General features: G+C 51.9%; 1 protein-coding gene across 14 annotated transcripts in view; it reads right to left on the reverse strand.

Moving 5' to 3' along the window:
• Positions 1-5110: 5110 nt before the first annotated feature.
• LOC127464162 (class I histocompatibility antigen, F10 alpha chain-like) overlaps positions 5111-21941 on the reverse strand; it is a 111338-nt gene continuing 94507 nt past the window's right edge. For 2 of the 14 annotated variants that reach the window (XM_051774355.1, XM_051774356.1), the window contains exon 7: positions 5111-5315. In XM_051774355.1, the coding sequence (XP_051630315.1) occupies positions 5302-5315 (14 nt within the window). In that variant the 3' untranslated portion in view covers positions 5111-5301. The other 12 variants (XM_051774347.1, XM_051774348.1, XM_051774359.1 and 9 more) reach the window with 7 other exon arrangements.

Raw genomic sequence — 21941 nt, forward strand, 5'->3', positions numbered from 1 at the left:
ATGCCTGCCTGCTCCTTTCCTTCCTGGGGCAACTTAATTTACTAATTCCCTGCCCCATATTCCCGAGGTCCCTTCTAAAGTTACCTTTCCACTGATCCTCTGGGATCCCCTCTAGGATCTTTCACCGACTCAGTGGTCCCTTCTGAAAAACTCCCACCGACCCCAGAGGTCCACTCATCAATTCAACCGCTTCGTCCCTTCATCTGCCGCATTCCTCGCGGAAAAACGGAAACGAGGTTAGAAGGACTCCACTATCACTTCGCAGCTACGCTGCGTCTCATTCATCATTCACTCCGACCTCTTTATCCGCCCCCCGAAGTGATACTCACAGTCCATTGTTCTCACTCGGGTCTTCGTGCACAAGAATTATGGGCTTTTTGCTGCAGCACTCCAGGAGCTTTTAATTCCTTGCTTTTATCATATACATGTGTTACCCTTGGTCCTTGTTGAAATATTAGGCCTGTGAATAGGCCGCTGAAAAGCAGCGGGCGCGCTCCTATCTCAGGCGCTAAGTATCTCCCAGAACACAAAGGGTATCACGTCGGGCGAAGTCACCAAGTTTTGTGAAAAACAGAGACCCAATCGGGCAATTTCCAATCAGAATTTTATTATATGATAAAAGCAAATTCAGCGCTGGGTGAACAGGGAAGGGGTTCAACAACTCCCAACGCCTGTCACACCCAAAGAAGATAGTTGTCCTACATTTATTTCCAGCTACTTCATGAATATTCATTATACATAAGCATAAACATTACACATTGTTGAGTCAGACATTCAACAGATGTTTTTCTTTTAACAAGAATGTTATCTATAAGCATTCATAGTATATTGTCAAATCAGAAGCTCTGCAGATGTTTACTTGCTACAAAGTTATAAATTTCAAGAAAGGTCCTATTATCTAGCATCCATAATATATTGTCAAATCAGACACTCTGCAGATGTTTGCTTGCTACAAAGTTATAAATTTCAAGAAAGGTCCTATTATCTATCTAACTAAACAAAATTGTTATAAATTTCAAGAAAGGTCCTATTATCTATCTAACTAAACAAAATTGTCTCACTATAAATCCTACACAAGGTAAAAAGGGAGGTAACTTGTTTTATCTCTTCACAGGGCCCCAATTAAGTTTTACGACTTGTTTTTCTTTTCTCTCCAGGTCATATTGACCCTTCACTGTCTCCTCTTAATCAACTCGAATTATTTTCTCAATTTATCACATTCTTGACCTTTCCAGTTCTCCATTTGGGGGCAGGATGTCCTCTGGGCCAATGTTTTGTTCCCTTTGCAGTGAGTGCAGCCTCAGAGGGCTGAGCCCTCTCTGGCTGGGCTTGGCCTCTCCTGCAGAGACTCAGGCCTGGCTGGGCTGCCCCAGGCAGACGCTGCAGGAAGAAGAGCTCAGGCCGCCTGGGTCTGGTGTCCCTGGGGCTCAGCCTGTGCCCCATTGCTGGGCAGGGGCTGAGCCCCACCTCTGCCTCGGGGCCTTGGCCAAAGGACTGCCAAGGAAGAGGCCCAGGAGCCTTGGGGCCTGCCCAGCTTTCCTCCTCCCTGGGGGCTTTCAGTCCTCCCCTGACACCGTGTGGGCCCAAGGCCTTGCTGGCTTCGGGCTCACGGCCCGCCGGCACCATCCCAGCGGCCTGACCCCCCTCCTTCCCCTCTCTCCAGCCTCTCCTGCCTTTTCTGGCAAGGGGCCATCCAAGGCAAACCCCGGTTCTCAGCAATGGCACCTGTGGCACGGCTGCAAGGCTCCAGTGGGCCAGGCAAGAGCAGGAGCACCGAGAGCCTGAGGAGCCAGGAGATGCCCTGGCTGGGCATGGTGCTGCTGCGGGACGAGCTGACACCTCTGCACAGTCTCTGCCCGTCCCTGCCAGCCGACTTCTGCCCAGGCTCTGGGCACGGGGACGCAGCACTGACACTTTTCAGCCCCCGTGCTGTTCCACAGAGGCTGTGATGTCACAAGGCCCTTGCCTGGCAGCCAGGAGATGGGCAAGGCAAGACAAGGACGGAGCCTTGGGCAATAGACAATGGATGATGGACAAGTTCTGGGCCATGGTCATTTGGTAGAAAAACAAAGTAAAAGTTTAAGGCCTGCCGTATTTCACTGGTCAGAGACCTGGTAGAGAAATCTATTTTTGACACCTGGACACCAAGAAGGCAGAATTTCTAAACCAAAAAGACCCTTAGAGAAACCAGAGATGAAGACAAAACTAACACAGACAGTTACTGAGGCTCTCCCTATCTCGGGAAAAGACAAGAAAAGGACAAAAACTGTGGACTAAGCATCATGCAAAGTGAGAAACCAAGAGTCAATAAAAGAGAGAATAAGAATTCCTGCAGAGAACTGATAAGCCAATGGACAGGAATTCTTTGTTTGCTAGAATGTAAAAAGAGTTAAAAGTTTTGAGAACTGATGTACAGGTGTTAGAGAGCAATTCCTGTGTCCCTTCAGCGCTGAATGAAGTAGGGTCACCTCTGGAACCCAACCAACTGCTCAGAGATTTTATTCCCCGGCTTTCACTGACGGTTTCTGGGGACCCAGATGAGACAAAGCAGCGCAGACAGGGCAGAGCAGAGGAATCGTTGGCCCTGCAGCGTGTACCAAAGGAGTTTTGGGGAGATCTTCCAATTCCCTGGTCTGGAGAGTTCACCACCCCTTCTTTTGTGAGAAAAAGAACAGGCCATGAATTTTGGGTACTTGATTTTAAGGCCTTTTGCCTGCACATAAGGCACAGCAATGGGAAGGAGGCAGCGTGAGGCTGAGAGGTTTCTGTCATGGTTTGTGGGCTTGGGTGAGATTGGGCCAGAATTACAGGACACCTGTAAAATCTGGGCTTTGGGAAAGGTTGGGGAGGGTTGGGAAAGGTGTTCAAAGGGTGGTTTTGCCTGAAGTGTTAAACATGGGAGTGGGTCTGTCTTCCCAATTCCCCAGAGAAGAGATCCCAGAAAGCTCCCCTGCAGGTTGTGTTTTAAGGAACAGGAGAAGAGACCGAGGGTAAGGGGTTTCTTTCCTGGAGGGAAGGGCTGTCGTTCACTTGCAGGAGCCCTGCGCTGAAATTGCCAGTCTGACTGCCCAAACTGAACAGAGCTGCAGATTCCTGCCAGACAGGAAGGACCAGGACAGAAAGCTCTTGCTGCCCATGGAGTGCCCAGGGTGTCCCCCCAACTGCATGTGAAACCCAAAGGTTCCAGGCTTTCTTTCCTGGGGGAAAGGCCGTGACATCCCAAAGAGTCCCGTGGCAGACAGGTGGGGCTGCACTGTGGGGGTGTGAGGTGTTGGTTCTTTGGTTTCCAGGGGCTATTCCAGAATGGAGAGGATAGGTCAGAATGGATAGGACAACAAAAGGGCCCAAAGCACATGGGTTGGTCTGCACTATGGTGTGGGGTGTTGGTTCTTTGGTTGCCAGGGCCTATTCTGGAATGGAGAGGACAGGCTGTGACAAGAAGTGCCTGTCAGAACTGCAAAGACGGACGCACAAGAATCTTCTGTGGGCATATTCTCTGCTCTGCCCTGCAGACCCTTGTGTTGGGGTGAAAACTCAGCCTCTCTGCTTCTGTCTCCTGAGGGACTTGTTCTTAGACATCCCTTTCCCCTACGCTCCTTTCAAAAGCCCTCCTGGCAATTCCCAAGCCTGTACCCAGCTCTCATCCCCTGTCTGTCCTCTTCCCAATCCCCTGGTCAATCCCAACATCCCAGGACAGGGATCCCAGTTGCTTGGCTGCACTCCCACCTAGTTCCATATGCTGGGCCATGATATCCCAGTGCTGGAGCAGCCAGGTCAGCAGGGGCTCTCCCAGCTGGAGGCTGAAATCTTTTCACATCTCTCACAGCTCAGCCTGGGATGGGGATCTGGTGATAATCTCTGGCCCTGCCTCTTGCTCCTGTTCTGAGGGCTCTGCTTCCCCTTCATCCCTCACTAACTGATCTGATTTGGTCTTGGATTTCTTCTGTAGAGGGGCAGCTGCTACTGGCACAGGTTGTTCCTCTGCAGTTTGATTGCCCACAGCACCTCTTGGTCTCCTTTCCTCCTCCTCCCCCTGAGGGCACTGGGTCTTAGTTAAACAAGATTACAACTTAGAAATTAAGAGACTTCAAGTGGAAGTGCGGAAAAGGAAAAGAAACAACTTTTTATTAACAAAATCTGAATAAACAACAAATGGTGCAACCAAAAACTTTCAGAAGAAACAAAACCAAGTCCCAAATCCCCAGGTGGGGGGAGAAACTGTCCCGGCAGTTCAAAGCTCTCTCAGCCCCGTGTGCTCGCAGCCAGCAGTGAAGGAGTCCCTTTTCCCAGGGCAGTCCCCAAAGCAGAACACCTCGCTCCCAGATGGGTCGGGCTCTCTCTCTCTCTCTCGGTCGTTCTCCACGAGGTGTCCCGTGGGGAAAAAACTTCCTGTCAGGAAAAGAGAACAAGGTGGCCAAAATCAGCTCCCGCTCTGTCCGGTCCCGGACAAACCCCAAAAGCCCCCGAACAAAGGACCCCCCGCCCTCCCCGCGGCCACCGCGGTGTCCCCGAGAGCCGCCCTCCCCCCACTGCCCCTGCCCAGCGCCTGCGGCTCCGCTCCAACCCACCCCATCCCGGGAGACACAGATGGGAATGGGGGGACACTGGGAAACAATTCCAACACCTCTTTTCAAACCTCTGACACCCGGTTCCCAGACATTCCCAAAGAAGGGACTTCCCGTGGCCTCGAGCCAGGGACCGACCTTTGGATTGAACCAACTCCTGGAGAGACATGTTCCCATCCCTGTCCCCATTCCCATTCCTGGGGTTCCCATCCCTCTCCCCATTCCCACTTCCTGCTGTGCAACCTGCTCCCAGTGTCCCCATTCCTGTACCCATTATCGCTATCCTGGTCTCTCATGTCCCCATTCCCATTCCCAGTGTCCCAATTCCCATTCCTGGTGACTCCAACCTGCTCCCAATGTCCCCATTCCCATTCCTGGAGTTCCCATTCCCATTCCTGGTGTCCCCAACCTACTCCCAGTGTCCCCATCCCTGTCCCCAATGTCCCCATCCCAGCTCCCCCTGTCCCCATTCCTATTCCTGGTTCCCACAGAGGAACTGCCGGATGCCGGAGGAGGGAACCAGGATTTCTTGCCCAAACCAGGAGATTTTCACACCCAAATTAAAGCCTCAGGAATAATTGTGGTCCTGGGTTTCACACGGGAAAAAGCAGGAAGTTGATCCATCGGGAAGAGCTGCAGGGGGGCCGGGGTGGGTGGGAGCAGCGGGATGAGCTCTGCCAGCAGCTCCTGCCTTTCCACAGGGAGAGGGAAGGGGTGGATCCAGCTCCAGGATCGCTCAGGCCGTGATTCCTGCTGGGATGAGAGCGGGGAAAGGAGTCACCATGTCCCTGTTCCCATCCCAGGGGATGGAGCCGGCTGTGGAGCCCAGGGAGAGTAGGAACTGCTCCGGAATCCCACCTGATCCTGCTCTGTCCATCCCACCCCAATCCCACTCCATCCATCCCACGCCAATCCCACTCCAGAATCCAGCCCTGATCCCAGTCCACAATTCCACCTGATCCCACTCTGGAATCCTGCCCTGAGCTGCAAACCCCTTCCAATCCCACTCCAGCCATTAGGCCCCCATTCCCCTCTGGAATCCCGGCATCCATCCTGGGATCCCTGCACAGAGGATCTGGATCCACACACGCTGCTGGGACTCATTGGTGGGCGCGGGGTCGTATCCATTCCCCTCCCTGTTCCCTATGGAAAGAAAGTGGGATCAGCACCCGTGGCACAGGATCCCTGGAATGCTGCCGGGCGGATCCGTGCCCCTTGCCGAACCCCATCCCGGGAGTTACCGGATCGGAGCTTCCAGACACCGACTGCCACGAGGCCGATGATGATGATGATGGCAGCGATGACGGACACAGTGTCCTAGTTAGAACAGCTGGGACCGATTCCTCACTGGATGGGTGTAGCCCAAAAGTGTGTATTCTATGGCCTTCCATGCCATTTTCCCAGGAACTGTGTTCGGGGGGGGGGGGGTTGTGGGGGGGGGGCATGCGAGGTGGGGGGGGTGTTCCTGTCCTCATACCCTTTTATGGAATTCCCCGCTCTGAGAATCCTCATATCCTTTTATGGAATTCCCCGCTCTGAGGAAATGAACTGAGCATCCTTTTATGGAATTCCCTGCTCTGACGGAACGACTGACCATTCCTGCCTGAACTGGAGAATATATAAACCTGGAGTTTCAGAACCTTTCCACCACTCGTGGGATTGAGAGGAAGGCTGCAGCTCACCACTCTCAACCAGACTGAGACCACAACCCTCAACTGGACAGCAACCACCACTCTTGACCAGACTGCAACAGCTCTCCCACCAGCAGGTTTTTTTCCCCTCTCCCTTTACTTTGGACTCGGGGGGGGTCCAAGGAAAACCACTTTGTTCATGCCCCAGGGTGCTGGGTTATACATTTGGGTTTTGTGGGTTAAAATCAATTGCTTGTCTGTATAATCAGACTTATTGGGCAAGGGGGGCCCAAGGGGGGCCCAAGGGGGGCCCAAGGGGGCTGGTCCAGGGGGGGAAGGGCTGCAGGGGGCGGATCCCGGAGGAGGAAACCCGCCAAAAGCGGCGGCCCAGCCGAGGGAGGAGCCGAGCGGGAGCACAAAGAAGAGCAGCCAAAAGGTCCTGGCGGTGGCTGGGCAATGGCGGGGGGGGCGAGAGCGGTTTGGGGGCCCCCGTGAGAGCCGGGGGGGAACCCCGGTAGCCGCGGAGTGGGGAGAGCGGAGAGGGGCGATCCCGGAGCTGGGGGACCCCCGGAATGCTGGAGGGGGGGGAGCAGAGAGGGAGCGCCGGGCCCCTTAAGCGGGGGTCCCGGAGAGGGGGAAGGCCTTGGAGTGTGGAGAGGAGGGGGGGCCTTGAGGCGGGGTGGGAGCCGAGAGCGCCAAGAGGTTTGCGAGGGTGGGAGCCGAGAGAGGAGGGCTGGCCGGCCCCGGGAGGCAGAGTGGGGAGAAGTGAGCCCTGGGACCCCCTGGCAACACTCAAGGGGACCCCGGAGAGTGGGAACCCCCCAGAACCGCGGGACCCCCGGTAGCCCGGAGAAGGGGGACCCCCAATGCAGGCAGAAGTGCCATCAGGCCTGACAGGGGGGACCCCCCTAACCCCAGAGAGCAGAGAGGGGAAACTCCTGGGAGGGGATTTTGGGCTGAATGTTGTTGTTTTGGGGGTTTTTATGGACACAAGATGCCCGGTGAGTCCTAGAGCTGGACTTGGGCAGGAGGAACCCCCAGGACAACGTGCTCACACCTTGTTTTTCCCTCCCCAGCAGGATTTCTGCTTCCCAAAGCTTGGGCGGATGGAGGAGGAGGCTGCGAGGAAGAGGAAGATGCCTTGGGCCCCCCAGGCAGGTGAGGAGGAAGTCAGTGCCCCTTTGGGTGGGTCTTTTGTCTTTTGTGGCCGTCCTGCCGGGGCCGGAGTTGGGGGGATGTCCTTGGGCTTCCCTGTGGGCCGGAGGCAAATCCCCTGCATGTCCTTGTTGGTTCCTGCCCCAGGCCCCGAGGTGAGGCCGGAGAGCGCGGAGGACAAATCCCCCCGGCAGAGCCTGGTGGGAGAGGCCGTTTTGAAGGGCTCCCCGGCGCAGGAAGGCAGCGGGGAGGAAAAGGGCCGGAGATGCCCCCGCAGGAGGGGCTCCAAAGCCAGCCCAGGGGGCTGTGAGGAGGAAAGAGCCAGCGTGTGCCGGGAAGGCGGCCGGAGCTTGAGGCGGAGCTGCGAGCTGGTGGTCCCTGAGCAGCCTCCCAGCAGGGAAAAGCACTTCACATGTGGGGAATGTGGGAAGAGCTTCAGGAAGAGCACGACCCTCCTCAGCCACCGTCGCATCCACAGTGGGGAACGGCCCTACACGTGTGGGGTGTGTGGGAAGAGCTTCAGGAAGAGCTGCACCCTCCACAGGCACCGTCGCATCCACACTGGGGAACAGCCCTACACATGTGGGGAGTGTGGGAAGAGCTTCAATCAGAGCTCCAACCTCCTCAGACACCAGACGATCCACAGTGGGGAACGGCCCTACATGTGTGAGGAGTGTGGGAAGAGCTTCAATCAGAGCTCCGCCCTGCTCCAACACCAGATGATCCACAGTGGGGAAAGGCCCTACATGTGTGAGGAATGTGGGATGAACTTCAACCAGATCTCCACCCTGCTCCGACACCAGATGATCCACAGTGGGGAACGGCCCTACACGTGTGGGGAGTGTGGGAAGAGCTTTAGGAAGAGCTGCACCCTCCACAGGCACCGTCGCATCCACACTGGGAAACAGCCCTACACATGTGGGGAGTGTGGGAAGAGCTTCAATCAGAGCTCCAACCTCCTCAGACACCAGACGATCCACAGTGGGGAACGGCCCTACATGTGTGAGGAGTGTGGGAAGAGCTTCAAGCGGAGCTCCTACCTGCTCCAACACCAGAGGATCCACAGTGGGGAAAGGCCCTACACGTGTGAGGAATGTGGGAAGAGCTTCAATCAGATCTCCGCCCTGCGCCGACACCAGATGATCCACAGTGGGAACGGCCCTACACGTGTGGGGAGTGTGGGAAGAGCTTCAGGGACAGCTCCAGCCTTTGCAAACACCGTTGCATCCACACCAGGGAATGGCTCTACAAGTGCTTGGAATGTGGGAAGAGCTTCAGCACAAGCACCAAGCTGCTCAGCCACCAGCACATCCACACTGGGGAACAGCCCTACACGTGTAGGGAATGTGGGACAGTTCCACCCTCTACACCCACCTTCCCATCCACATCAGGGAGAGGCCTCACAAGTGTGGGGAGTGTGGGAAGAGCTTCAGGGACAGCTCTGCCTTGACCTCCCACCAACGGACCCACCGGTAAGAGAAGCCCCGAGTGCCCCGACTGCGGGAAGAGCTTCGGCCGCTGCTCCAACTCCATCAGCCATGGGAGGACCCGCGTTGGATGATCCACAGGGACCCCCGTTGGGCACAGACCTGGTGTGCTGGTTTAAAGGTAAACCAGCAGGGGAAATGACAGCGGTGACACCTAGAATGGGATGGAACACCTGGAATGGGAATGAAAATGCCTGGAATGGGAATGGGGACATCAGGAATGGGATGGGGACAAAAGCAATGGGATGGGAACACCAGGAATGGAAATGGGAACACCTGGAATGGGAATGGGGACTTTGGGAGCAAACTGGGGACACTAGGAATGGGAATGGGGCCAGCAGGAATGGGAATGGGGACACGTGGAATGGGGAAGGAACACCTGGAATGGGAATGGGAACACCTGGAATGGAAATGGGGACACCAGGAATGGGAACACCCGGAATTGGAATGGAGACACCTGGAATGGGAACACCAGGAATGGGAATGGGAACACTTGGAATGGGGACATCAGGAATGGGAATGGGAACACCTGGAACTGGAATGGAAACACCTGGAATGGGAATAGGAACACCTGCAATAGGAATGGGGGCAGCAGGAATGGTAATGGAAACACCTGGAATGGGAATGGTAACACCTGGAATGGAAATGGGAACACCTGGAATGGAAATGGGGACACCTGGAATTGGAATGGAGACACCTGGAATGGGAACACCTGGAATGGGAATAGGAACACCTGGAATGGAAATGGGGACACCTGGAATTGGAATGGAGACACCTGGAATTGGAATGGGAACACCTGGAATGGAAATGGGGACACCAGGAATGGGAATGGGAACACCTGGAACTGGAATGGAAACACCTGGAGTGGGAACACCTGGAATGGGAATAGGAACACCTGGAATGGGAATGGGGACACCAGGAATGGGAACACTAGTAATGGGAATGGGAATACCTGGAATGGAAATGGGGACACCTGGAACTGGAATGGAAACACCTGGAGTGGGAACACCTGGAATGGGAATGGGGACACCAGGAATGGGAATGGAAACACCAGGAATTGGAATGGAGACACCTGGAGTGGGAACACCTGGAATGGGAATGGGGACACCAGGAATGGGAATGGGGACACCAGGAATGGAAATGGGGACACCAGGAATGGGAATGGGGACACCTGGAATGGGAATGGGAACATTGGGAATGGGAATGGGAACATCGGGAGCAGGTTGGGGACACCAGGAATGGGAATGGGATCATCTGGGATTGGAATGCGGACACCTGGAATGGGAATGGGAACATTGGGAGCAGACTGAGCACACCAGGAATTGGCAGGGGGACACCTGGAATGAGAATGGGAACACCTGGAATGGGAATAGGGAAAACAGAGGTGGGATGGGAACACCTGGAATGGGAATGGGGACAATAGGAATGGGAATGGAGACACCTGCAATATGAATGGGAACACCAAGAACTGGGAATGGGGAAAACAGAAGTGGGATGGGAACACCAGGAATGGGAGGAGTGACAATAGGAATGGAAATGGGGACACCTAGAATGGGATGGAACACCTGGAAAGGGAATTGGAACACATGGAATGGGAATGGGAACACCTGGAATGGGATGGGAACAACTAGAACGGGATGGGAACACCTGGAACAGGAATGCAAACCCGTGGAATGGGAATGGGAACAGCCGGGCCCGGGCTGTGTCCCTGGGGAAACAGGAGGCCAGGCCCAAAAGAGTTAACTCAGAAATTGGGGCCTGCTAACAAGCTACCAACATCCAAGACCATCTGTGCTCGTTCTGTTCTACTGACTGGAGCAAAGCTTCAGAGAATAGTGCAGGAACATGTCCTAGGCCTCGAGGGGATAAATTAGAGAGACAGCAGGATCAGGGAGACATTGGAATAGGAGGAATAGGCCGGGAGCCAGGGCTTTTTCCAAGCTTCAGTGAGCGGGTCAAGAAGAATGGAAGAGAAGGAAGGTCAAGCTGAGGAAGATGAGTTGAAGCCCCCAGAGCCATGGAGGAAGAGTGGAAGTACCCTCAGGATTGAGGGCCAAGAGAAACACCGCCCCAAGCCCCGCCTGAGCTCCACCTCTACTCCGCCTGTTATTAATATGCATCGATAGATGTTGTAATCACTTGAATATGCATTTAATCCCAGCTGAAGATTGTAGAAAAATGCTGATTTTGTGTGAAGCCTTCGAGCAAGTTTGTCCAGCGCCAGCTGGCTTGCTCCCAACGTTGAATAAACAAATCCCTTGCTGCTTAAAGATAAAAAAGTCTCTGAGCAGTTTCTCGGACCGATTTTTCGCATTCAGCGCCCAGTCAGTCCCAGGATGATCCCAGTCACTCCTGGTCTCTCCCAGTTGCTCCCAGTTTCCTCCATGTGGTCCCACTCATTCCCAGTTGCCCCCAGAAGCTTCCAGCATGATCCCAGTTGCTCACAGCCACTTCCAGTCATCCCCAGTGCACTCCCAGTTGCTTCCACTATGATCCCAATCACCTCCTGCATGATCCCACTCACTCCTGGTATGATCCCAGGATGACCCCAGTCACCCTCAGTGTGGTCTCAGTTGCTCCCATCACGGGCCAAGCTTCTCCCACCGTGATCCCAGTATGGTCCCAGTTTCTCCCAGTTGCCCCTAGCACAGATCCAGTCACTCCAAGTATGATCCCAGTCCTCCCTCCTGACAGTCCCAGTCAATCCCAGTTGCTTTTATTGTAAATCCAGTCACTCACAGTTCCTTCCAGTTGCCCCCAGCCTGGTCCTAATTCCCCTTCACATAGTCCCAGTCACTCCCAGTACAGTCCCAGTCACCCCCACCATGGTTGCAGACACTCCCAGGATATCCCAGTAGAGCCCTCAGCATGCTCGTAGTCCTTCCCAGTCACTCCCAGATGCCCCAGTAACATTCCAGTTTCCACCAGTATGATCCCAGTGACTCCAAGGCACTCCCACTATATCCTATGTGGCCTCCAGTTGCTCCCAGTAGCCCTCAGTGTGGTCCCAGTTGCTCCCAGTCTGATCCCTGTTGCCCCAGTTCTGGTCCTGGAGGGTCCCAGTGTGCTCAGATCCTGCTCCCGGGGGGTCCTGCTGGGTCCCAGTCCTGGTCCCGGTGTATCCTAGTGTCCCAGTCCATCCCAATCTGTCCCAGTCTGTCCCAGTCCATCCCAGTCCATCCCAGTCCATCCCAGTCCCTTCCCAGCCGTTTCCCAGGTCCTGCCCCCCCGCCCCCCAAGATGCTGACGGGGTCGGGGCTCCGTCTTTGGCTTCGTCTCCCTGGGCCTGCCTGGAATGAAGGGGCCGCTGGGACACTGCGGGACCTCCTGAGACCAAAGGAACCCCGGGAGAATTTGGATACTCCTGGAATCAAGGCACAATTGGGACACTGCAGGGCCCTATGGAAAAAAAGGAACCTTGTGACACTGCGGAATTCCTGGAATCCAGGGGCCTTTGGGACTTGGGGTCCTCATGGAACCAAAGGAACCCTGAGGTGTTTCCGAAGGTCATGGAATCAAGGGGCCACTGGGACACTGCAGGGCCTCTGGCAATTAAAGGAACACTGGGACACTGGGGCAGGACATCCCCCTGCAATGGCACCAAGACAATGCCCCATTTGCAAAGGGGTCAGTGCTGAGCTGAGAGGGGGCCAGGCCAAGGCAGGAGATGTTGGACCCCAGACTGGTTTCACCCCAAATGAAGCCCCTGATGGTGAGGGAACCCCTGGAGTCCAAGGACTGTCAGTCCATGGGTTTCTACCAGAAAGGGCCAGTCCCCTTTCCCAGGGGCAGGTTCTTCCAACAGAACCCTTCTTGGGGGGGGTGTGGAGATTCCTGCCTTGGCTGGGGACCCCCCAAGGTCACTGCTGGAGGTTGAGAGCAGAGATCTCCCCACGAGCGCTGGTCTGGGGGAGTGTCAGAGACTGGAACAGTTAATGATTTCTGCATTCTAAGAGACTTCTGCAGGCTTTTGACTTTCTGATGGGCAGCTGGGCCCATCCCCCCTCCTCCAGTGCAGAAGATGTCAAGCCCCCAAAAGGCGGGAAGAGCCGAGTTTACCACGCCCTCCACATGAACTCCGCGCCAAAAAGGGGGACACCCCCCTATGGAAACAACTCCCCGCCTTGGGGAGGTGCAAAGGATATGGATATTGACTGGTGACTTTGGGGGTTTGGGGGGGATTTTTCCCTCTTCTCCCCCCACCGCCTGTGGATCCAGACCATTGCTTTTTACATGGCTGGATCCAGTGGGCGGTGACTATTTACGTTTTTACCACTCTCATCTTTTCTTCTTTCTTGCTCTCCCTTACTCTTACCCTGTCTTTCTCTCCCCTATGCATTTTTCTCCTCCCCCAAAAGGTTGGCCTTGTTATATGACAGCCCCCAAAATGCTGCAATACCTGTTGATACAAAATTGTTCAAATAAACCTTGTCAATATGTTTTCAGACACCGATTATTCAGTGTTGTTTCACTTTAATCCAGCCCAAGGGAATTATTGATAAAACCTGAGTTACCCCCCCATCTTTTTCCTGGGGGGGGTTGTAACAGTCACTGCTGTCCCTGTGATGTCACTGCTGTCCCTGTGATGTCACTGCTGTGACTGTGATGTCACTGCTGTCCCTGTGATGTCACTGCTGTGACTGTGATGTCACCGATGTTCCCGTGATGTCATGGTTGTCCCTGTGACGTCACAGATGTCCCTGTGATGTCATTGATGTCCCTGTGACATCACCAGTGTCCCTGTGATGTCAGTACTGTCCCTGTGATGTCACTGCTGTCTCTGTGATGTCATGACTGTCTCTGTGATGTGACCAATGTCCCTGTGATGTCACTGCTGTGACTGTGATGTCACCAACGTGTCTGTGATGTCATCGCTCTCTCTGTGATGTCATTGCTGTCTCTGTGATGTCACCGCTGTGCCTGTGATGTCCCCACTCTGTGATGTCACCGCTGTCCTTGTGATTGTGATGTCACTGTTGTGTCTGTGATGTCACTGCTGTCCTTTTGATGTCACTGCTGTCTCTGTGATGTCACCGCTGTGTCTGTGATGTCACTACTGTCTCTCTGATGTCACTGCTTTCTCTGTGACGTCACTGCTGTCTCTGTGATGCCACCGCTGTGTCTGTGATGTCACTACTGTCTCTGTGATGTCACTGATTTCCCTGTGATGTCACTGCTGTCTCTGTGCCTGTGCCTGTGATGTCACCGCTGTCTCTGTGATGTCACCGCTGTCTCTGTGATGTCACTGCTGTCCCTGTGATGTCACCAATTTCTCTTCAACCAGATTGCAACCACCACTCTCAACCAGACTGCAGATCACCACTCTCAACCAAACTGCAACCACCACTCTTGACCAGACTGCACCACCACTCTCACCAACAGGTTTTTTTCCCCTCTCCCTTTACTTTGGGCTCAGGGGGCCCAACAAACACCACTCTGTTCATGCCCCAGGGTGCTGGGTTATACATTTGGGTTTTGGGGGTTAAAACCAACTGTTTGTCTGTATAATCAGACTTATAGTATTATTTTATTAAATTGTTATTCTGACTTATAATCTCTCTTTTGGGTTGAGTTCATTTCCCCTGCTGGTTTACTTTTAAACCAGCACAATCAGACTGCAGAAATTACCGTGGTATTACTCTGCTCTCCATTGCTGGCAAAATCCTGGCAAGAATACTCTTGAACAGACTAAAACCTGCTATAGCAGAAGGAATTCTTCCTGAAAGCCAATGTGGTTTCAGAGCCAACAGGAGCCCCACAGACATGGGATTTGTTCTCAGACAACTGCAAGAGAAGTGTAGGGAACAGAACAAAGGTCTCTATGGAACCTTTGTTGATCTCACCAAGGCTTTTGATACTGTGAGCAGAAAAGGTCTGTGGCAGATTTTGGAACGTTTAGGTTGTCCCCCCAAGTTCCTTAAAATGATCATCTCACTCCATGAGGATCAGCACGGCCAAGTCAGATATGGCAATGCACTTTCTGAGCCCTTTCTAATAACCAATGGTGTGAAACAAGGCTATGTTCTCGCACCAACCCTATTCACAATCTTTTCCAGCAGGATGCTCCAAAGGCCACGGCAGACCTCGATGATCAGGACGGGATCTACATCCGATACCGTACTGATGGAAGCCCTTTCAACCTAAGGCAGCTGAAGGCCCACACCAAGACCTTAAACCATCTTGTCCAGGAGCTGCTTTATGCTGATGACGCCGCCCTCGTCGCTCACACAGAAGCAGCTCTGCAGCGTTTAACATCCTGCTGTGCTGAGGCTGCTGAGCTCTTTGGGCTGGATGTCAGCTTAAAGAAGACAGGAGTTCTCCATCAACCTGCACCTCAGGAAGTCCCCCATCATCCCCACATCAACACTGGTCAATCAGAGCTCAAATCAGTCCAGCAGTTTAATTACCTAGGGAGCCTCATCTCCTCGGATGGTGAGATTGACAGAGAGATGGACAACAGGTTAGCAAAGGCATAGAGAGCTTTTGGGAAAACTCCATAAAAGAGTTTGGTGAAATAAACACTTGAAGAAAAGCACAAAGATCAGTGTTTACAGAGCCATTGTGCTGTCTACTCTCTTATATGGGTCCGAATCCTGGGTCATCTACAGCCACCACCTGCGACTCCTGGAACGCTTCCATCAACGCTGCCTCCGTACAATCCTAAACATCCCCTGCTCAGATGATGTGACCAATCCATCTGTTCTAGAACAGGCAGCAGTCACAAGCATTGAGGCCATGTTGCTGAGAACACAGCTGTGCTGGGCAGGGCACGTCTCCAGGATGAAGGACCAACCACCCCCTCCCTAAGATCGTGCTCTGTGGTGAACTTGCCACCGGCTGCCGCAAGAGAGGAGCCCCGAAGAGGAGATACAAGGACTGCCTGAAACAACATCTCAGCCTTGGCCATATTGATCTCCATCACTGGTCTACTCTGGCCTCCAGTCGGGAGGTCTGGAGACACCCCATCTCTAACGCTGCTGCTGCCTTTGAGAACGCAGCAGGATCAGCATCGAGGAGAAAAGACAACGCAGAAAGAACCGTGTCCTGTCCATCCCATCCAAGGAGTCTTTCTGCTCTGCCTTTTGCAACTGGACGTGTCTATCTCGTATTGGCCTCTTTAGCCACCAGTGTGCTTGTAGCAAATGTGGGCAGAGCTGTAGGAAATTGGCTATAGAACACGGCTTGCCTAGGCTGTGGGAACATCTTAGATAGCGAGGTTACAGTGCCCTTGTACCCTGTTAGCTGGCTGGCAAACAGGACATTGTGATTAGCAAAACAAAAAGCAACTGAGTACCACCTGTGTCAACAAAGAAATGAGTAAGAGGTGAGATCAACATTTAAGCAGAACCAATAATGAGCTTAGCTTTTGCAATATGTATGAACTAATTATAAAGCATATATTAAGCTGTTAGCAATGATCAATAAACGAAGCTTGCTGATTCTCATATTGAGCGTCTCATTCTTCCCTCCTCCGACAAATGGCGCTTGAACAGGGGCTAAGTTAAATCTGCAGCCCCAGGGGCTAAGTTAAATCTGTAAGCCCCAAGGGCTAAGTTGAATCTGCGGCCCAAGGGACTAAGTTGAATCTGCGGTCCCCGAAACCTGAACAGGGGCTAAGTTAAATCCGCACTCCCCGAAGCCACGGTCTGACGCAGTAGCCGGTCGGTCTTGCAGCAGCACAAGAGGCAAAAGAGCTGGACTCTGTGGTGACCTCACAGGAGGGTCCTGGCCGACAACACCGCCGATGTCTTGTAACGGGCTGCAAAGTGTGCTGAAGATTTATAGGCATGGAAAGACAAGCGGTGCTTTCATTACTCCAGTGCTTTTTAGAAAAGCGGGGACTTAAGGGTATAGCTTTGAAAAAAGAATTACCAAGATTGCTATGACGGGGGTTGCTAAAAGTTGTTTTGTGGACCCTAATACAGTTTTTGATGAAAGAGAATGGAGACGTTATGAGGTTAAGTTGTGGGAGGTTGCCACGGAGACGGAGCTCAGTGTAACATGACAGAAGTGGAGAGGCTGCCAGGCCAACCAGACAAGACGCCTGGACAGGTGAGCCACCGAGAACAAAAGGGATCTAATGTTGCATCTATATGGAAGTCTATCCTGCTTAAAAAGGAAGAAAAATTAGACGAACTGGCTTTGCAGCAGATGCTGCTTTCATGTAAGGGCCAGGGATATGAAGCGAACACTGTAACTGCCTTTACTATCTCTACTTGGAAAGAACTTAGTGATAAGCTCTTTACTGCTGCCTATAAGGGAGAAAAAGTTGCTGCTTCCCTCCTTACAACTTGGTGATTGTTATCTGGAACAGTAAAAGACATTAAAGCACAGTCTGAGGGCATTAGAATGCTACTAGATACCATCATAGGGAGAAATCGTGTAAAAAGGGAGTCGAGCGGAGTTGAAGGGAGCCAGAGCGGGACAGGAAATCACGGATCGGGGCCGGGGACAACCGAGCGGCCCCGCCAGCATGAACGCGGTGCCAGCGTCTCGGCAGTGCATATCCAGGACGATCGGAGACGACGACTGCAGTGTGAAAGTACTGCTGATGGACCAGGGATGAACTTTACGAACACTATGACTGAGTTCCACCTGAAGACATTTCCAGCTTTTCATCTGAACTGTGCAGCGGGACTGCGCTGCGCGTTTGTGACTGTGTTCACGGCGCTGGGTGCTCACACCGCCGTGCTGAGTGAATACGGGGCGGCGCCGGGCAGCGGGGCAGTGGCGGTGGTCGCGGCTCCTGCGTGGCCCTGGCTCGGAGCGCTCCCGGATGCCGCAGAGCCGGGGCCGGTGATATCGCTCGGAGCGCTCCCGGATGCCGCAGAGCCGGGGCCGGTGATATCGCTCGGAGCGGTGCGCGGCCCCGGCTCGGAGCGGTGCGCCCGCGCGCGTGCACGCCGGCAGCCCCGGGCGCGGTGGGCGGCGGGGGGGGCTCTGTGTCCCCCGCACTGCTGACAGCCATGGTCCCGGGGGGTGTGCGTTCCCCTTCCCTTCTTTACAGCGAGTGTTTTCTCCCTGGTGCCGCTCCTCTTCCTAGAGCGGCGAGTTAATGACGGTAGCAAAAGCCTTGGGGGGTGCAGCTGGGGGAGGGGGAAAGCTGTTTGTCTTTTTCCCCGTTACACCAATCACCCCCTCTCTGAAATGTGTCTGTTTGCAGCTGTTCTCTCACTCTCCTATGTTTTCGTCTTTTCTTAAGCAGACCCTGTGATTAAGTTAAGTTCCTTCTGCTGATCTCTCTGGGTGAGCCCGGCCCCTCCTTCCCCTCCTTCGTCCTTCTGCAATGAGGGGCGTGGGGGAGGCAAAGACGGTAAAACACAGAAAAAAGGGAAAAGAGAAAAAACAACTTAAAATTAACAATATCCCAACTTATAAATCAAATAAGATTGCATTGTTTTTACAGCAATAGGTGTCACGCATACAGTGTGCTCATGGCATTCTCAAATGTTTTCTTCAAAAACAGAAAGGGAGACTGACGAAAAATCCCTTGAAGCAAGATTAGAAATAATGCAACATCCGTGCTTAGCTTTTTGCATATTACAGAAGGTTATTAAGAATTTCCTATAGTTTGCTATTTTGCTTCTCTTACATGAAATTTGGCTGTTTCCCCCAGGGGCAGGGTGCAGGTAGAAGATTTGGAGACGGAATGATGAGACAGAAGGGGATATAGTCTTGCCCCCTGCAAAAGTAGTTTTATTGCCTTTATGATAGAATATCATTGCTCTATGAGAAGAGTTGAAGATTTCCAAGATAATATTCTGTTCTTTCTTGCTGTATTTGTCTTTTACATAGAGAGTTATGCAGGATTTGCAGATTGCTGATGGCAGCTATGCCATAAATTTCCTTTGAATTATGAAACTGATAAGAAGTGCACAGTCAATGACTACTTGAAAATGTGTGTGAATGATGGATGTCTGAGGTGGCCCCCTAAGAGTGTGTGAAAAAAGATTGTGTGAAAGAGAAAAGCAACATGAATGTGTGACTGTGTAAACTTAAAAATACCTTCTGCCGGTGTCAAGATTTTAGAGATGTGTAACATGATTCTGTTGAACCATAGTGACTCTTTATTCTGAATGGTAAATGAATTCTTCAAATTCCCACCATGAGTGACGAGGCTTTGGTTATTTCTGGACTAGCCCTGTCCGGCTAGCTGTTTGATCTGAACTGAGGTTGAATAAGGGGTTCTTGCGTAGGTTTGGTGTTCTATTTCTGCCTTGTTTCAGAAATTTGTGAAGGTTAAGTCTCAGGTGGAGTTTTTCCACTGCTGTTGTTCCTTAGCTGTGTAAGCTGCGCAGGAGATCACCAGTTTTAAAGCGAGTAAAAACCATAAGCCAGCAAACATTGGTGCAGACTGCAAGGTTGGCAGAGCCCGAAGCAAGGTACACCACTGTGCATCCAGGTGCCCGGGAACCATTCTTACAATTCGTGGAAAAGCTGCAAGGCACTGTAGAGAAACAAGTTTTGTGACAGATACAGAAGTTGCTAGTTACATAACTAGCTAGAGATAATGCAGGCTTGTGCCGGGGTGAGGTCCTTAGACCATCAAATAATTGCATTTGCATCTGCTATGGCAGTAGTGAGGGTCGTTTTGAGCTTTTCTGTGTTTTCCAGGATTTAAATCAGGAGTTGTCGATGTTGCTGCCTTGTTTGCTCAGCTCATTGCAGGGGGGCCTTTAGGCTGTCAAGGCCATCCTGCGTGCCTTCTCAGAGACATCTGCAGTGTTGTGGATAGTGTGTCTTCAGGCCTCCTGGCTGGAGGCCAGAGCAGACCAGTTATGTTGATCAGTGTGACCAGAGCTGAAGTGTTGTTTTAAAGAGTCCTTATATATTGTCTTCAAAACCCCTCCCGTGCATCAGCTGGTAGCAATATTCATTGTAAAACAGCTAGTCTCTCCTCCTTAAAACATGTCCTACCCATTGCAGCTGTGTTCTCAGCAAAATAGCCTCACTAATTGTGATTACTCCTTGTTTCATACCAGACGTATTGCTTGCATAATTTGACTAGTGAATGTTTAGGGTTGTACGAAGGCAACCTGTACTCTTCATGATGCTCAAAGCTTGCTGTTAATTGTCCAAACAAACAAACAGACTTCTGTAGTCATTCCAAGAGTTAGGGTTGTGATACTAGGAGGTACTGCTCGGAGTTTTCTTTTAGAACATACAGATCCTGTGTGACTTAAACAATGGCTCCTACCTACAGAACAGCTGTTGGCCCTGCAACAGCTTGTCAGAAGGCAGCTTGATGCTGATTACATTGAACCATCTCAGAATCCTTTAATTACCCCTGTGTTTGTGATAAAGAAAAAAAAAAATTTTGTGAAATGAAAACCTTTGCATGATCTCAGACAGGTTGGTGCAGTCATGGTTAGTAAGCATTGGCTTACTGACCCCTTCTGTGCTTTCTGCTGAATAACCCATTGTTATTATTGATTTGACAGGTTATCTTCTCACAATCCAGTTAAATCCCAGTGATAGAGAAAAGATGTGCATTTTTAGTTCCATCTATTATTCGTGCAGAACCTTATGAGTGTTACCCATAGAAAACCCTCTCCCATGGAATGAAAGGCTTTTCTATAATTTGTCAGTGGTTTATGTTTCCAATGCAATTTTCTGACTGTTGTCATTATATAGATGATATTTCTGCTAGCTGTAGCCACTGAGGATCAGCTGGGTGTGTTGGACGCTGAAACCAGAAAGAGTCTACAATTCTTTGGCCTAGTAGTTGCTCCTGACACGGTGCAGTGAAAAGTACCCTGGAAATATTTAGGGTTCATGTACACAAAAAGCAGTCATTTCTCAACCAGTTATGCCAAGTCTTAATTTTCAAGCGTTGTTTGTACTCTAAAGAACTCCTTTGCAGAGGATTGTTCCAGCAAGTTTCCTATGCTTTGATCCAGTGCAGTTTCACAGTTTTTTACCTCTTTTACAGTTTTGGGAAAAACACGCTGTGCTTGGCCAGAAGCCTCCTTTAAGCTGATGGTCTTGTGGTCCCTGTGGGAGCTGGGGGCGGAGCGCAGCGTGCAGGTGTGGACCTTGTCCTTCTCACAGTAGCATTCCAGCAGTTACCGTGCTGGGGGATTTCCTCTCAGCCAAAACCTGGGCACCACAGAGCCCCACCAGGACGTAGTTTTTTCTGAGTGTTCTTTGTGCTGTGCTTACTCAGGTGGGCTTGGCACAGGGAGGCCTTGCAGGTCAGGCAAGTCTTCATGGCTGGACGGGGGCCTGTGGGGTAAAGGCAGAGTGGGCACTGGGAAGGGCCCTGCTGGCATATTTCTGTTCCTTCTGTATGCACTCCTTGCAGAAGCTGTGACCGCACCCCAGGGACATGGGGTTCCTGTAAATGTCCAGGCAGATGGGGCATGTCAGTTCATCCTCCAGCCTGGCCTCAGCACCCACCTCGGCCATGTTGCCTGAGCCTCGTGACGGGGCTGAGAGCAAGGAGGAGGGCACTGGTGAGAACCTGAGAGCACAGCATACAGAAGCCTTCAAGTGTTGATTTAGCTTAATTCATTCTATTGCTCGCTCAGTTGTTGTCTCTTGTCCAGATTGTCGTCGTGCTTGTGGTGTCTATTTTAGTACTAACCCTCGAGGTCTTACTCTGGCAAAAGATCCCCAAGAGTTAGATTTAATGGGATCACTGTCTGTACATAACACAAGTGGTAATGGGACTCAAACCTGTTTTATGTTGGGATTATTTCAATCTAGATTAAGTGTTTATCAAAGCCACGACTTGTCCAACTGGCACAAACTGCCTAGCCTGTACACAAAAGAACTGTAGAGCCTGAGTGAAACAGTAGAACACACAAAGAAAGTAACAGTAACAACTAGTCCTATAGACTTGTAGCTTCAATCTATTTTTGGTTCCATGTCTGAATAAGTTTTAAGTTTTGTTAAAGAAAAGCCTATGATGGTTGTTGACAATTGTTGTAATTTTAGTAATAGTTCATATTGCTTTTTCTTGTATTGTTAAATGTGTAAGTGCTATAACAGAGAAAACATTATTGGCCCAGAATAAAAAAACGGGGGTATTTGTAGGGAATTGGCTATAGAACACGGCTTGCCTAGGCCGTGGGAACATCTTAGATAGGAGGTTACAGTGC

This window comes from Manacus candei, unplaced genomic scaffold, assembly GCF_025592945.1.
Source record: "Manacus candei isolate 608988 ecotype Guabito, Panama unplaced genomic scaffold, ASM2559294v1 h1tg000197l, whole genome shotgun sequence".
In the NCBI taxonomy this organism is placed as follows: domain Eukaryota; kingdom Metazoa; phylum Chordata; class Aves; order Passeriformes; family Pipridae; genus Manacus; species Manacus candei.